The sequence below is a fragment of the Ovis canadensis genome, chromosome 20, assembly GCF_042477335.2.
Source record: "Ovis canadensis isolate MfBH-ARS-UI-01 breed Bighorn chromosome 20, ARS-UI_OviCan_v2, whole genome shotgun sequence".
NCBI lineage: Eukaryota > Metazoa > Chordata > Mammalia > Artiodactyla > Bovidae > Ovis > Ovis canadensis.
Window position 1 is genome coordinate 30,060,600 of NC_091264.1, and position 16,521 is coordinate 30,077,120.

The following is a 16,521-nucleotide window of genomic DNA, read 5'->3' on the forward strand; positions in this document are numbered from 1 at the left end:
CACTGCAGCCTCTACCCCTGCAGATGTGGACCTGACTCTCAGTTCATTCCCCTCCTGACTCTTGACCCAACAGGTGAAAGTTCAGGCATGGGCTGCTACAACATGCAGAAGAGACGTCACAAATCTGATATTTTTAGAGACCAGAGAGGTAACCTACCTGGGAAAGGGCCAGAGACAGGGCCACAAGTAGTGACCAACTGCTCTACTTAAAGGCAATACACAAAGAAAAATCCCCAAGTGGATATTCCCTGGGTCTCCCGTGTGCCATCTCTGCACAGGACCATAAAATCCAAAGAGGCCCTTTGAGAGCCTTGAACATGGTCGCTTCATCCCAGTGTAGAGACTGAAGCCAGAGAGGGAAGAGCCAAGCTAATTAGCTCTAGAATTGCTAAGTGTCCCAATGCCATCGGAACATGCCTTCTCTTGGCTTTAGGTATTGGCAAGTATGTGCCAACTGGGTTTGATTTGAGAAAAGAAAGATCCACCTTACAGGCATCAGGCAGTTTGCCACCTACCTCAAGATTTCCAAGACTCCGTTTCCCAGCTCTGTGAGTCCATCCTGATAAATTAAGGCTGTGGCCAGAAGGCAGTCTCTCCCATCCTAGAACCACCCTCCACGACATCCCCTATGGCTTTTATTCACAATTCCACAAGACATAAAACCCCTAAAGTGACTTGTTCCAGGGTAGGGAGTAATACAAAATAAAGATGCCTTCGGCTGGTGTAGAAAACTAGGAAGAAACAATTGGTGATGAGGGGGGAAGGGCACCAGACTCCAGGTGAGAAAGACGCTCTTACTCAATCCTGAGCCAAATGAAGACAGAGAAGGCCAAGGTGCCAGCCTGGAGTAGCTGGCATCCCCCAGTGGGGTAGGAGGACTAACAGGATGGATGGGGTTAGGGGAGGAGGGAGGCAGTGCGGTGGTAGGCAGTGGGAGGGTCCCAACCTGAAGGCTTGCTTCTAACAGAATGGAAAGCAAACCTCCCTAATCTACCATTCTAGACCCAGATGACATTCATACTAGCAGTACAATCTACAAAACACTTCTCTCCAGCCTGCTCCCATCGGTACAGCTTTACCACATAAAATCATTCCTATCCACATCGGAATTTACCAATCTAAGCAAAATACAGTTAGTAACAAAGAAAGGCAATTTTCATATTTTATTATACAATATTGTTCATCATAGAAAAAGCTGTAATATTTTTTAATTAAATACAGAAGCAAATTGTTAGTGTTGCCAGAGAGATCATTTGCCTGCTCTTGAAAAATTTAACAACACCTATTTGCCAACAAAAGAATTGCTTGAATAGAGTTAAATCCTTTGTTCTCCTTTCAGGACCCAGCCTACTGATTTATTTTCTATACAGTGTCTAACACACAGTAGGTACTGAATAAATTTATTTACTAAATGGGATATTCTTTAATCCCTATCCTCTCTCTCCTGACCCTAAACTGGATCCTGACTCACACAATAAAGGACTTCCCTGGTGGCTCAGACAGTGAAGAATCTGACTGCAATGTGGGAGGCCTGGGTTCGATCCCTGTGTCTGGAAGATCCCCTGGAGAAGAGAATGGCAACCCACTCCAGTATTCTGGCGTGAGTGTTCCATAGACAGAGGAGCCTGGTGGGCTACAGTCCATAGGGTTGCAAAGAGCCAGACACAACCGAGTGACTTTTCTTCTTTCACAAGATAAAACCCCCACCCATCGATTCCTAGGGCAGTCTGGTGTCTTTCAGTAGCCTTGATACTTAACCATGGTCTCGAGACATTTGCCTGAGAGGAATGACTGAGGGTCTCAGAGAGAAAAAGAAACACACAAGGGCAAGCACAGTAACTAGGCAAAAACAAAAAGATGCTCAGACGAGCAGTGACCAAGAGATTCAGGGATGGAGACACTGCAGGGGCCAGCAACAGCAAAACGCGGTCAGAGAGACTTAAAATGCACACAGCTCGAGATAAAGAGATTAAAAGGTCAGGCAACAATAATCATCTTGAAAGTTTCTTTCCAGCTTTAACATTTCATGACAGAGATAATGGCAGAGAGAGAGGAAGACAAGGCAAGAATGAGAGGACAGAGATGAAGGAAGTCAAGGGAGACAGGTAGGTCAGCTGCTGTGACTGCCCATCTCTAGATCTGGCCTTGAACTCTGGTCCTGCCCTTGCCTCACAGTCACCGTGCTGGGCTCCTTGATGCCTCAGCACCCATGTGCATCAGGCTCCTACTCTAAGTCCAGTCACATCTCTCCCTTTCTCCACCTGAAGATCTCTGAGCCACTCTGCAAACCATCTCCGCAACATCATTCACAAGGCTTTCTCACGGCTCCAGCCCATACTCAGCCCCCTCCTTTCCCAGCTCCTTATGCTGGTACAGTTCATACGACATTCATATCCCTAACCACAGGGCAAGCGCTGGGAGTTTGCCCTCAGCTCCTACGAGGGCATCTTGGTTTCCTCAAGAGGGGTTTCAGTTCAGTTCAGTTCCGTTCAGCTGCTCGGTCGTGTCCGGCCCTTTGCGACCCCATGGACTGCAGCACGCCAGGCCTCCCTGTCCATCACCAGCTCCCGGAGATTACCCAAACTCATGTCCATTGAGTGGATGATGCCACCCAGCCATCTCATCCTCTGTCGTCCCCTTCTCCTCCTGGTCTTCAATCTTTCCCAGAGGAGTTTCGCAAGGGTCCAAACCCGACCTCATTTATTCCAGGAGTTCCCATGATACCCAGTCCAATGCTGAGTATCACTTCAGTGCTCGGCGAATACTCTGCGGACTAACCAGTCCCCAAGGAGTGCCAACAGGGCAGTCTAACAGCGCACTGGTCTAGTAAACAGCTTCCCGGGGGTCGGCCAAGCTGGGGCCATCTCCTGGGCTCCTGCGCCCCCTGCCGGCCAGGAAGGGCTCTGCACACAGGACGAAGCGGGCCGGAAGGGCGGTCCTGAAAGGCGCGGGCTCCCAGTGGCGTCCGGCCTTGCTGTGGCCCCGGGGGAACCACGCGAGGGTCCTGATGAGGTCGGTGGGTCCAGCCAGGAAGAGCAGCTGTTTTTCTTCCTGGGTGTCGGGGCACATCATCCACGGCCTCCCGGGGGACAGAGCCGCACCCTGCGCCGTACCGGGGCGCTCAGAGCTTCTCGTCCAGCTCCAGGCCTTCGTTCTCCTGGGCGCCAGCGCGCAGCTGGGGTGGGCTGCCGCTTTGCGTCCCCTTCAGGTAGTTCTGGATGACGGAGGCGCAGTCCAGCCGCTCCATGAGGGTCATGAGGTAGTGCAGCTCCTGGAGGCTGCCATTCTGCTCCTCAAATAGCTCCAGGATGGCTGCCGCGGGGCTGCGCTGACAGGACATGAACCTGGCCAGGATGGGGGGAGGGGTGTGAGAGGAGGGAGGGGGCCCTGTGTCGAGATCCGCCACCCACCTGCCCCCAGCTCTGGCCCTCATCATGCCTTCTTTCAGGGCACTCTAGATGGTGGGAGGACCCAGGACTTTGAAATCAGAGATTGCCTGGGTCACATCTGAGATTGCACTGGCTCAAAGTCTACTCCTCTCTAGGCTTCAGTTTTCTCTTTTCTCACACCAGGGCTTGGATGAGAAGACCTCTGAGGATGCAGAATATCCATCTGCAATGTTCTGTGTTTGCCTTCTCTGTGCCCTACCCCCGCCCCAAACACTCCCCACCCTCCCTCTCTCCCAGGTCACATCCTGCCCACCACCAGGGAAATAGTTCTTCCTACCCAGGGCCCTCCCCTGCTCAAAACCCCTCCAGAGTCTCTTTCACCTGCTAACCAAGCCCACTCTCCTGACTTCCCTGCCCACCCACCATTTGGCCTTGCCGTGTTTTTCTGACCTTTTCTCCTGGCTCCCATTCTGAACCTTCCTTCCCACCTTAAGCATACCAGACCTGCAGTTGACCCTCTGGCCCCCTCCCCAAGTTGATCCCCTACTTCCCTACCACCTGAAGCGCTTGTTCCCACCTCAGGTGGAGAAGACCATTCTGCATCCCTTAGTCCAGACTCCCATTAGGCTTTATTATTCTTTTTTATTTAATTGAGATATATAGTTGACTCTCAAACAACACCACTTTGAGCTGTGTGAGTCCACTTACATGCAGATTTTTTCCAACAGTAAATATTACAGTACTACATGGTCCTTGGTTGGTTGAATCTGTGGAGGCTGAACCGTGGATGTGGAGGGCAGCTGTAAGTTATACTAGGATTTCAACTGCATGGAGGGTCACCCCTCTAACCTCTACGTTGTGCAGGTCAACTGAAATTGACGTAAGTCTTCATTATTCTTGCTTTAGCCAATTTTTACCTGTTTTCAACTTGCCTCACAATATTGAGTACATAAAAAGAATGTCAAAGGAACACATACCTTGATTTTTTTTTTTAAGCTCTCTGTATCCCTTAGTACAGAGTGACCTCCCTGGTGTTGGGACCATATTTTATTCATTCTGTATCCCAATGCTTAGTATAATTTTTCCAGGACTAGTAGGTACTTGATAAATATTTAATAAAAGAGTGGTTTTATTTTTTGCTTTTGAGGGAGAATTTTTATTTATTTATGCCACACCCTATGGCATGCAGAATCTTAATTCCCTAGCCAGGGGTTGAACCCATATCTGCAGTGGAAGCACAGAGTCTTAACCACTGAACCACCAGCGAAGTCTTTAAAAGTGGGTGATTTTAAAATCTACCTTGTTTTAAGGATCCAGCTCTCATCCCATCTCCTGGGTGCAGTCTTTGACCACTGTTGTCATCATCTGAGTGCTGGAGCTCAGCTCAGAATTGGTCTACTCATCTCTCTATGCAGTGCATAGCTGCACTGCCTGTTTTGCCAATATTTATTGGCAAATTAACATGTGCCATGCACTCAGCTACAGGCTTTACACACATTATCCTGTAGTCTTCCATTCTGCCCCGCAGGGCACAGCATGTCAAGTACTCAGTATGTACCAGTGACTTACATGTGAACTGATTCATTGTTAAATATTTACCGAGCCAATATTTATGTACTGCACACTGGCCATGAACCAGGCCTCGCTCTGCTGCTAACCTGCTGCTAAGTCACTTCAGTCGTGTCCGACTCTGTGTGTCCCCATAGACGGCAGCCCACCAGGCTCCCCCATCCCGGGGATTCTCCAGGCAAGAACACTGGAGTGGGTTGCCATTTCCTTCTCCAATGCATGAAAGTGAAAAGTGAAAGTGAAGTCGCTCAGTCGTGTCTGACTGTTCACGACCCCATGGACTGCAGCCTACCAGTCTCCTCTGTCCATGGGATTTTCCAGGCAAGAGGACTGGAGTGGGATGCCATTGCCTTCTCCAAGGCATCACTCTAGGTACCAAGAATACAGTGATAAACAGAAAGATGTCCAGAACCTTCCTGTGGAGTCCCTGTGACTTCCCCTGGTCCTCTCCCCTGGCTTTTTCCTCTCTCACCTGTCATGTCCTCTTCTCTTTGAAGCCATGAGAACAAAGACTGTTGGACCCAAACAAATGAGATCATTGCCAATGAAATCAGTTCTCTTCTGGGAAGTAGGGTGGGGAGTAGCCATTCCCTGACTTTTAAGTCACTCTCGTGTGAATGGTCCAGTCTCCAAGGGGTCCTGAGAACCCCCACCAGTCCACCCTCCGCTCCCATGTGCAGACCTTATCCCTCTTACCGGATTTTCATACCGCAGAGCCCCAGATGGGAGGCCAGTCGCCGCCAGTCATTGCCAGTGATGCTGTTTGGCTCCAACAACATCTGCAGCTGCTCGAAGAGCTCTGGGGGCAGCCTGAGGTGGAGGAAAGTGTGTCCTTGAAGGGGAGAATCAAAAGGCCCAGCCTGGCTCCACAGATACCTCAATGCTGTGCTCGCCCTGCAAGCCCAGGGACAGCAATCCCAAACATCCCCTACCCTCCACAGCAGCCCAAGCAACCCCCACCTCACCTGTTGCAGGGGGGTGGCTGGGTGACTGGGGGTGGGACTGCCCAGGATTCCTCCTCTGACGCCTGGAACCTGAGGATTTCCATGTACTTGGTCTCCAAGCCCTGAGCCAACAGAGGGGCAGGGAACACACTTAGGGATCATGAGACGTCCCGTGAGCAAAAAGCCAAGGCACCCACCTCCATTCCTCCCATCTCTGCTTCAGCCAGGAGACACAGCCCCACCCTAACCAATACCCTCTACCCTCTGCTCCCCCAACCCCAGAGCCTTCAGCCTTGAGTTTGCTCACTGAGCTCTTTGGGACCTGGGACATGAAGACCAAACAAGGTACATCCTAGGGCACCAGGAGAAGTGCTGAGTGGGGTAAAGGGCAGGGGAGGTCATCTAATAATAGAGACGCTGAACTCAGGCATATATATGTGCCCCCTTCCTCCATTGATCTTCTCCTTGGTTACTCCTTCTCGAAGGATACCTTGAGGGGTATCTGCCTAGTTTCCAATAAGATGCCACATGGTTCCCCAAAGATTCCCCTGATTTCTTCCTGTCTTCCTGCAGGAGGGCGGGATCTCTAACTTCCATCCCACCTATTCAAGCCCCTCCTCCTCCTGGGTCACTCTCCATCCGAAGATACACAGCACTGTCTCTCAGATGCAGACAGTCTGTCCAGAAAGAAAGTACTTCTCTTTGACACCCAAGTGCCTCCAGGTTGGAAGAAACCCCTACAGGGTTCATGTAGGGTCTGGTTCTTTTACCCTCCGGCTGGATCCACCCATGGGTGGACAGGAGAGTCAAAGATGGAGCGTCACTTGGAGGCCAGACAGTCTCTGCCCCTGGACGAATGCCCTCTTCACCTCTTGGCTGTGTGATCAGAGCCATACTTGCTGGGCACCAGACCCTCGCCTACCTCCTCCACCACTCCCCCGCCCTGCCCTTCCTCAGCCCCTCCGGCCGACTCACATCCTGGAAGGTGTGCATGGTGACAATGATCTCATTGGTCAGCGCGGAGCAATCCTCGTTCTCATTGGCTACAAAAAAGGAGATGTAGCAGGTGAGGGAGGAACAGGCCCAGGAGAGAAGAGCAGGACAGCAAATAGACTTTCACAGAAAGACTTTGGAACTCGGACGCAGCTGCGCCGGCCACCCCATCTTTCTCTCTGTGAAGATCTGCTGTGGCCCCTATCTTTAAAGAGAAGCTCTGCACGCGTGGCCGAATGAGGCGCTGCAGGGCTCCAGGGTGACCAGGGGAGGGGAGGGGAGGGGAGGAGGGGGACGCGGGGCTCCAGGGCTACCTGCTTTTCTCCGGAAGCAGAAGGAGCGGAAGGGGCACTTCCCGTGCCAGATGTGCAGGTGCGGCACGAGCTGACAGCTGCTGTCGTCCACGTTCTCCCAACCTGCAGAGAGCAGAGGGCCTCAGGAGGGTGGCCTTCGTTTAAGGGGAGGTCAGGGCAAGAGCAAATGCAGGAGGGCGACTCCAGTGGGTGGCAGGTCCCAGGGCCTGGGCGGGGACCCTGTGCGTGGTCTTCCTTCTTCCAGCACACAGACCCACCCCTCCGCCCTTCCACCTTCCCATCCAACCCCCACCCTCCCATCCTCTGAAAGCAGCACGCATGCGCGCCCTGTCCACACCCACACAACCACACCCTTGGCACCGTGGACGATTCCCGCAGCCAACCAAGGAACGAGGGCAGAAAAGACTGGGCCTCCTTCTCTGACGTGGGCTCAACCAGGCAGGACCATAAAAGCCTCCTCCTCCCGCCCTGCCCCTGCGGAGGCAACACCTCTCCTCCCGCTGCTCACCAGCATCATCTGTGCTCCCGCGGAGGGCCCAGGGCTGAGTGCAGCAGAGTGGGGTACTGAGCAAAGCCTGGGGCTCCGGGAGGCAGCAGGAGGAGCCGGAAGCACCCTCCTCCTTCGCCCCCCAAGGCTGCTGCATGCCCAGAAGTCTCAAAAAGAAACTTGAGGCACCCAGATTTCCACCTCAGGGAAGGCCCAGACCCCTCCCTCCACGGGGCTCCCGGATGCACTGTGCCCCGGCTCGGCCTCCCTCACCCTCTGAGATGTATTTGAGTTTCAGGCACTGGTCTCCTCGGGCCCCGGTGAAGTCGAAGAGCTGGCAGGGCCCGCGCAGGCGCCCACCGTGCGGCTGCTCGTTGGTCACAGCCCACTGCAGGGCGCAGGGCGTGTTATTGAGGAAGTAGACACGCAGCTGCAGGTGGGACTGCCCTGGGGCCAGCGGCGAGCAGAACACAGCCAGCTGCAGCCACTTTCGGGCTTCCCGGCCCACCGGCGCCTCCAGCACACAGGTGTAGAGGCTGCAGAGAGAGGCGGTGGCAGGGACCACGTACGATGGGACCGGGGAGGCCGGGACACCAGCCCACCTGCCACCCAGCTCCCACCGCACCAGGGGCCTCTGTGGGGGCCTCCAGGGAGGAAAGGAGAACATTCCAGGCCATGTAGGGAAGAACTAGGGTGGAGGGTTGGCTAGAGGGACGGAATGTGAGTCATGCCAGTGACTGTCACTGGGTCAGTGTAGGAAAGAGGCAAGCTGAGCTCCGGGCCACCATGCATGGCCCTGCTCTGGTCATGGGTGGCAAGGAGACTGGGAGGCAGAGGGTCTAGGATCCTAGAAGGACAGAGCCAAGGACAGACATAACCTGGGATGGAGTCTTAGAGAACTGGAAGGGGCAACGTGCCCTGGACAGCGGGGAGACGGTCCTGAGCCAGGGCACAGAGAAGAGACAGACAATGTTAGAGACAGAGGTGGAGACGGGACAGGCCCCTCTAGATAGATGACCGGGGCTGAGCCAGACCTTTCTAGACAGACAGAGGGACCATGGGGGGATGCACAGTCCTGGATGGGGTGGCAGCAAGATAAGCAGCCATAGGCACTGGGACAGAGGGAGTGGGGAAGAATGGGAGATACGGGCTTTGCAGGCCAGCTTGGACAGCATAAGAGGCAGTCCCCGCAGAGAGGTGAGGACGAGGCAGGCAGAAACAGGGGCGGGAAGTCCAGGCCCACAGGCGGGCACCCACCTGAAGTGGGAGAGGTGGACGCGACATTCATCCCGGGAGGTGTGGTCTCCCGGCCGCCCCAGCGGCTTCCAGGCCTTGGCGTCCAGCAGGGCGGTGTTACTGCTGTAGGTGCGGGCCTGGCTGGGCTGCTGGGCACAGTGCTTGAAGGTGAGGGTGCAGGGCTTCAGGAAGGAGGCCCCGTGGGGGCCGCATGCCACCACGGGGCTCACCAGCCCCTGAGCTCGGGACAGCGAGGGGGCATCCGTCAGGTCCCACACCAGGGTCAGCGACACCCGCTCCTGGCGGCCCACAGACACAGCACCTGGGGAGGACGGGGAGCTGAGGGGGGCCTGGCAGGCAGGCACACCCCTGCCGCAGAGGAGGCCCGGCCAGAGCGGGGGAGGATGCGGGCCGGGAGCCCCGCAGAGGGGACGCCACAGGGCACGCGGGGCAGGGGGCAGTGTGGAGGAGAACAAGAGGGTGGTGACTGACTTGGGATGGAACCACAAGCAAGTCGTCCCCCTCCTCCGAGGGATGCTGCAAGCTCACTCAGGCTCTTCTGAGAATTTGCAAAGGGTGCTCTTCCTCCAGACACTGTACTTCCCTTTTGGGGAGAAATGTCGTAACAGACTGTTTATTAGAACAAGGCCCTTTGCCTCCACCTGCCACGAAACTGTCATAAAAATGTGTAGTATATCCATCTTTGGAGTCAAGAAAGACGTACACGAAACATACAATTTTCAAATGATGAAGGTGTCTCTGGTGCTCTCTCAGGGTTGGCGCCCCTGTCTAATATGTAACATGAACAGCTGTAGGCTGAGAAGGGAGCTGGGTGCTGTTACCTGGAGGGATGAGCAGGGAAATGCCTGTATCCTGGAGCATCAGGCAGCCACCACGGTGGTCCACCTCTCGAGCAGAAAACACCAACAGTTTGTGCATCAGCTGCCGGATGACGGTCTGGCCTTGGGTGGGTGTGTGCAATTCCTGATAGAAGGTGGCCACCTCCTGCAGCGTGGCTGGCGGGCCTGCCCTGGAGGACTCATCTTCCGGTAGGGGAGTGGGAGGGGGCGCTGGCTCCTCGTGGCTCTCCAGCTCCCAGCAGGCCCCCAGCAGCTGGCGAGGACAGCGCCATCGAAGGCACTGGACCAGGAGCACGGCGCTCGCCACTGGAACCCCCACCAGCAGTAGAAACTGGGCGGGCTGGAAGGAGCTCTCATAGGAGCACATCCGCCTGGTCGCTTGATGCTGCCGGTTGCCCTGCACCCACGTGCCAGCCGAGGCCGAGGGCCTGGGGAAGAGAGTCAGTGTCACGTGAGCCGTCGGAGGCTAAGACCTGGCTTCTAAGTGGCTGCAGTGAGGAGGGAGCAAATTATCTTCATCCGGCATACCCCATGCACCCCAGTCAGATCAATTTCCTTAACAGAACTTCACCAATCTCTCCGTCCCTCCCTCTGTCTCTCTGTTTCCCTCTCTCTCCCTCAAGAACCTGCCGTGACTCCCCATGCCCTAACTAATTTCACCTCTCACTAGACAGAAAGACCGTGGGTTTGGAGTTAGAGGATGTGAATTCACACACCACCTTGGTCACTGCCTGAGTGAGCCTGTCCTACTGTTTAACGTGCCTCAGTTTTTACCTCTGTCTAAATAGAGCCCTTGATCTCCATGGGCCGACAGAAGGTGAAAGAAAGTGAAGTCGCTCAGTCGCGTCCGGCTCTCTGCGATCCCATGGGCTGTAGTCTACCAGGCTTCTCTGTCCATGGGATTTTCCAGACAAGAGTACTGGGGTGGGTTGCCATTTCCTTCTCCAGGGGATCTTCCTGACCCAGGGATGGAACCCAGGTCTCCTGCATTGCAGGCAGACGCTTTACCCTCTGAGCCACCAGGGAAGCCCATGGAAAGTCTTAAAATAGAAAAGCAAGGACTTTCCTGATGGCACAGTGGGTGAGAATCTGCCTGCCAATGCAGGGGACATGGGTTTGATCCCTGATCCAAGAAGATCCTGAACCCAAGCTCTAGAGCCCTCAGCTGCAACGAATGAGCCCTTGCACCACAACCACTGAAGCCCGCGCACCTGGAGCCTCGCTCAGAAGCCAGGGAAGCCGCTGCAATGAGAAGCCTGTGCGCAGCAGCTGGAGTGTCTCCCGGGCTCCACAACTAGCGAAAGCCCAAGCACAGCAACGAAGACCCAGCACAGCCACAATAAATAAATGCATGAATAAAAAACAAATATAGCAGAGTGTCAACAAAGATATATGTATGCACAAAGGATTTTTTTAAAATAGAAAATGAAGTCACAAAGGGCTAGACATCCTCTGATCTCATTAATGTAGATAGCAAAACTAGATTGAAGTGTAGATATATATTTATGAGTGTGTATATGTAAGTGAGGAGAAGGCAATGGCAGCCCACTCCAGTACTCTTGCCTGGAAAATCCTATGCACGGAGGAGGCTGATGGGCTGCAGTCCATGGGGTCGCTAAGAGTTGGACATGACTAAGCGACTTCACTTTCAATTTCACTTTCATGTACTGGAGAAGGAAATGGCAACCCACTCCAGTGTTCTTGCCTGGAGAATCCCAGGGATGGGGGAGCCTGGTGGGCTGCCGTTTATGGGGTCACACAGAGTCGGACATGACTGAAGTGACTTAGCAGCAGCAGCAGCAGCATATGTAAGTGATGGGCTTCCCAGGTGGTAAAGAACCTGCCTGCCAATGCAGGAGACATAAGAGACACAAGATCCCTGGGTTGGGAAGGTCCCCTGGAAGAGGGCATGGAAACCCACTCCAGTGTTCTTGCCTGAAGAATCCCATGGACAGAAGAGTGTAGCCGGCTACAGGCCATAGGGTCCCACAGAGGTGGACACGACTGAAGTGACTTAGCATGCACACATGCACGATTTAAGTGATAGAGAAAAGTCTGCAGCAGAGCTGTGTAATAAAAAATATAATGTGAGCCACAGATGTGCTTTTATACTTTTTAGAGTCTACATTAAAAAAGTAAAAAGAATCAGGAGAAATTAATTTTTAATATATTTTATGTAACCCAGTATATTCAAAATAATATGTTGACAGATAATCAATGTAAATTTATTGCAATATTTTACATTCTTTTTTCATTACAAGTCTTTGAAGTCCATGTGTATTTTACACTCACAGCACATTGCAATTGATATTCTGTCTACTTCAAGGACTCAGCAGCAACATGTTCTAGTGATTCCTGCCTTGGACATGCGAGTCTGGGGGAGGACAACCTCCAAACTATTCTTATTGGTTGTCACTGAAAGAGATGAGAAATTGGGGGAGCTGGAAGGTGTAAAAGAGGACTTTCTATTTTCTTAAACCCTTTTTTCTGTAGTCTGAATTTTTCACATTCAAGCTTGTCTTTCTATTAATCTTCTAATTCTTTTTAAACACTATTAAAAGTGGGAAAAAATAGCCTCTCAGACTGATGATGAGGATGGCATGAGATCATGTGAAAATCTCTTGTAGATGATAAACCCTGTCCAAATACGTGTGTTTTATTTATGCCCCTCCTTCTGCTAGAGAGGTCAGAGGGTAACTCACAGGGATATATTTAATATATATAAGAGTAACAAAAGTTAAAAGTGGAAGCAGAAAGAGAAAGAAAACCCAAAGTGAGGTCTCCAGGTGAGGTCCACCAGGTTCCCAGGGTCAGACGGGGGCCTGTGCTGTCCAGCAGCATCCCCCTAGAGATGCCAGCTCTTGGGACTTCCCTGGCGGTCCAGCGGTTAAGAATCTACCTTGCACTGCAGGGGCTTGGGTTCGATCCCTGGTTGGGGAAACTAAAATCCCACAGGCCACTGAGCCCTCTAGGCCTGCGTGCCCCAACTGGAGAGTGTGAATGCCCCAACTACAGAGGCCACGTGCCGCAGCTAAGACCTGATGCAGCCAAATAAATAAACAAATAATTTTTTAAAAAGATGCCAGCTCTTCCCCAGGTCTTCTCCTCCAACTTATCCTCTTCCTCCCTTAATTTGCACCCTCAGCAAGACTGGGCTCTGCGCAGCTGGTGGAGTCTAAGCTTTGGCCTTTGTTCCTGCTGTCCTCTGCTTCATGCTGTCACCCTCTGCCTCCTTCACTCACCTGGACCACTCTTGCTTAGTAGTGCCCCCTGCCAACCCCCACTCACCAGCCCTTGACGGTTTCGCCCTCCCTGACCACCATCCTCCCACCATACTAACTGTTTAATTTTTTTCTTGGCCACACTGCACAGCATGTGGTATCTTAGTTCCCTGTCCAGGGATCAAATACACAACCCCTGCATTGAAAGCTCAAAGACTTAACCACCAGGAAGTCCAGGACCAGGACCACCAGGGAAGTCCATACTGATTGATTCTTGATCACATGCTGTCCTGTATGGATTTCCACTCAAATGAGCAATTTCTGAGCACCCACTGTGGCCTAGGCATTGTCCTGACACAATGGCATCTTACTTGGCTCTCAAAGAGCTTCTGAGAGCATGGGATTCATTTACTCCGAGGTTGAGTTCTGTGAGACACCACATACTCCTTCTGAGTCCCCAGGGTCCCCATGGCTGATCCACTAGGATCTGCACTGATGAATTATTCCCTCACTCATACCTTGTGGCTCAGCTGGTAAAGAATCCGCCTGCAATGCGGGAGACCTGGGTTCAATCCCTGGGTTGGGAAGATCCCCTGGAAAAAGGAAAGGCTACACACTCCAGTATTCTGGCCTAGAAAATTCCATGGAATGTATAGTCCATGGGGTCACAAAGAGTTGGACACGACTGAGCGACTTTCACTTCACACCCCTAACCCCGACCTGAGGCTGCGCCCCCAAGCACCTGCTCCACCCTTGCCCACCTTCTTTCTTCCTTCTCAAGACCCATGAAACCTAAGCCCCCTTCCCAGCTCCCCCTGGCCAGGGGCTAAAGCGCCTCTGTATCCTCAGGATGGAGCCCTGGGGTGGGATCTATTTCCCCCATGCCTTCATTGAAAATATAGACAAGAAGGGAAGGCGTGACGTTGCTCCCTCGGCCTTAACATCTAACCCTGCAGACGGTGGCCGTGGCGGGGCGCGTGAGTGGAATAAGTGAGCTGGCGATGCCTGAATCTGGCGGAGATGGGGATCAGAGCCACAGGCTTCCCTTTACATCCCGTTCAATCCTCGCAGTCCTTCCGCAGTAGAGATAATTGGAATTATAACTGTAATAATAATAGCTAACATCCACAGAGCCAGGGTGTTACAGCGCTCTACGTGGCCCAGCTCATTTGATCCTCACAGCAGCTTTATGAGCTAGCTGTTATTTTTATCTCATTTCCCAGATAAGGAAGCCAAGTTTCCTCCCCCAGTGAGGGCAGAGGATGGATTATTAAGCTACAACTGAAGGCAGAAGGAAAGGATGAGCAAGGATGACAAGAGCTTCCAGAAACACTCCCTTTCTCTCCCTGTCCCTTCTTTTTCCCCGAGGTCTCTTCCTTTTCACTTCTAGAGGAATTGAAGTTGAAAGAGAAAGAAATGAAAATAAATAGAAGGAAAAACAAACATAAGGAGCTAAAGGCACACCCTTGGTGCCACAGCAAATGACGCTCTCGCCTACCCCCTGCCCACCGAGGCACCAGCAGCAGGAGATGGGCCAGCTGTAGGGAAAGAAAGGAGGGGCTCACTCTGTTTCTATAGCAACAGCTTTTCCAGGGCCTCCAAAGACCAGAGTCCAAATCCCCTCCACTGCATTGGGTGGTGCAGCAGAGTCCCCTTGTCCTACCTTCCAACCTGAAGGGCCTCTCACAGGAGCCAATTCATTACCTGGCCTGGAGCAGGTAACTCCTCCCTCCTCTCAGCCCCCTTTCTGCAGGCTGACAGCTCTCCAGGCTGTGTTGGTCCTCACCCCATCCTTCTCTTTGCCCCCAGGAAGGGAAAGGGCCCCGAATATATAGCGTAACAGCCTGGTACCTGCAGACTGGACCCTCCCAACCCCATGGCTGACCCTTTGGTACCCAGCTCTCCAGTATGTCCTGCCCCAGACTCTGGATCATCCTGGGTGGCACTTTCCCAAGATGAGAGTATTTTAGGATGCGCCATCACCTGTCCCTAGGGAGTTGCTTCCTCCAGCACAAGGATCCAGGCTCCTGTTGCAAAGTTCTGCTCATATTCTTTAAGGAAACTCTCAACCCCTCTCCACATCACTGCTTCTTATTGGGTCTACTGCTGAAAGATCTCCAATTATACATAAAATGTGTACCAGGATAGTGAGTCCCAGCCTAAGTCATGAGCTGCATTCACCGAGTGCCTCCCCTGGTCCTCACACGCACTGGGCTGTGGCCCTCTGCCAAGCCCCTTCCTTCTCCCTCCTCTAGCACCGGGTCTCCACACCTGCCAGCCTCACCTGAGCTGGCCTAGCTCCACCCCTGGGCCCCAGGTAGCCCCATCTTAACGCTCGGCCCACCCCCGGCTGCCCCAGGGGGTGCGCACCTTACCGTGTAGGTGACCCCAGAGGCTGCCGGCTTGTCCAGGAACAGCAGTTCCTTCTCTGAGAAACAGAGAAGTCAGCCAGACTCCAGACAAGCCCGCAGACAAGTGGAGGTGGGCGGGGAATTCAGGGAATTCAGGCAGGAGTGGCCTGGCGCTTCCCGCTTCCCGCTTCGGCAGAGTCCTGCCTCCCAGCCGCCCCAAAGAGGGGTGGGGAGTCTGTCCTGTATGCTGGCAAAGTCCAGACGAGGTGAGGGAGGATCCAAAAGTCCGTGGACTTACCCACCTAGGTCTGGAAGGGAGGGACAGAGGGAGACAACCTGGGTACAGGTGAGGCCTCTCTAGACTGCCCTCTGCTGGTCAGTGGCTGCTGCAACAGCGCAAGGTAGGAGGAACCCTAACTAGGGCTTCTCAAACTGTAATGTGTACATGAACCGTCTGAGGGACCTTGTAAGAATTCAAGTTCTGACCCATTGGCCTAAGGTGGGGCCTGAGGTTCTCTGTCTTAGAAGCCCCCAGGTGATGGCACTGTGGGCCTGCCCAGGGAGCTTGGTAGTGGCTTAGTTGCTGAGTTGTGCCCAACTCCTTTGCCCCCATGGACTGTAGCCCACCAGGCTCCTCTGTCCATGGGATTTCCCAAGCAAGAATACTAGAGTGGGTTGCCATTTCCTTCTCCAGGGGGTCTTACCAACCCAGGGATCGAACCCACATCTCCTGCTTTGCAGGTGGATTTTTTACTGCTGAGCTTAGACAATGCCTAGTTCTACCCACTTCCTGCACAGATATGACAGTGAAGACACTGGGCTAATGGCCCACAAGTTGCTGGTGGCATTGGGGCACAACCATATCCACTCCCTACTGAGGCTCTTTCCACTGCCCGCAGGGTTGATGCCACTCTGGATGTTTGCCAGCCTGGTCCTTCCTTTGTCACTCTGCCACTGGGATGAAAGCTCCCTTCACAGAGGGAGGTTTTTCCAGCCATCTGCTCCATTATCTTCAGCTCTAGGCAGAGCCCGATCGATCCAAAGTAGGTGTTTAATAAAGACTTGGACGAAAGAGTGGGCCAGCTGAGAGGAAAGAGGAAGCATTTTGGGATCCAGACTGCCAACACTGAACCCGGTGACCCACTTGCTGACTGTGT

The 16,521-nt window shown here is 53.2% G+C and overlaps 1 protein-coding gene across 1 annotated transcript; it reads right to left on the reverse strand.

Annotated features, from left to right (window-relative positions):
* Window positions 1-1,150: 1,150 nt before the first annotated feature.
* Window positions 1,151-15,728, reverse strand: UNC5CL (unc-5 family C-terminal like). Its single transcript, XM_069562741.1, has 9 exons — window positions 15,389-15,728; window positions 9,775-10,220; window positions 8,954-9,254; window positions 7,970-8,232; window positions 7,210-7,311; window positions 6,878-6,945; window positions 5,924-6,024; window positions 5,655-5,768; window positions 1,151-3,344 (listed from the first exon to the last, which is right to left on the reverse strand). Exons 2-9 carry the CDS (start codon window positions 10,157-10,159, stop codon window positions 3,122-3,124), a joined length of 1,557 nt encoding a protein of 518 aa, XP_069418842.1. The 5' UTR covers window positions 10,160-10,220; window positions 15,389-15,728; the 3' UTR covers window positions 1,151-3,121.
* Window positions 15,729-16,521: the final 793 nt, after the last annotated feature.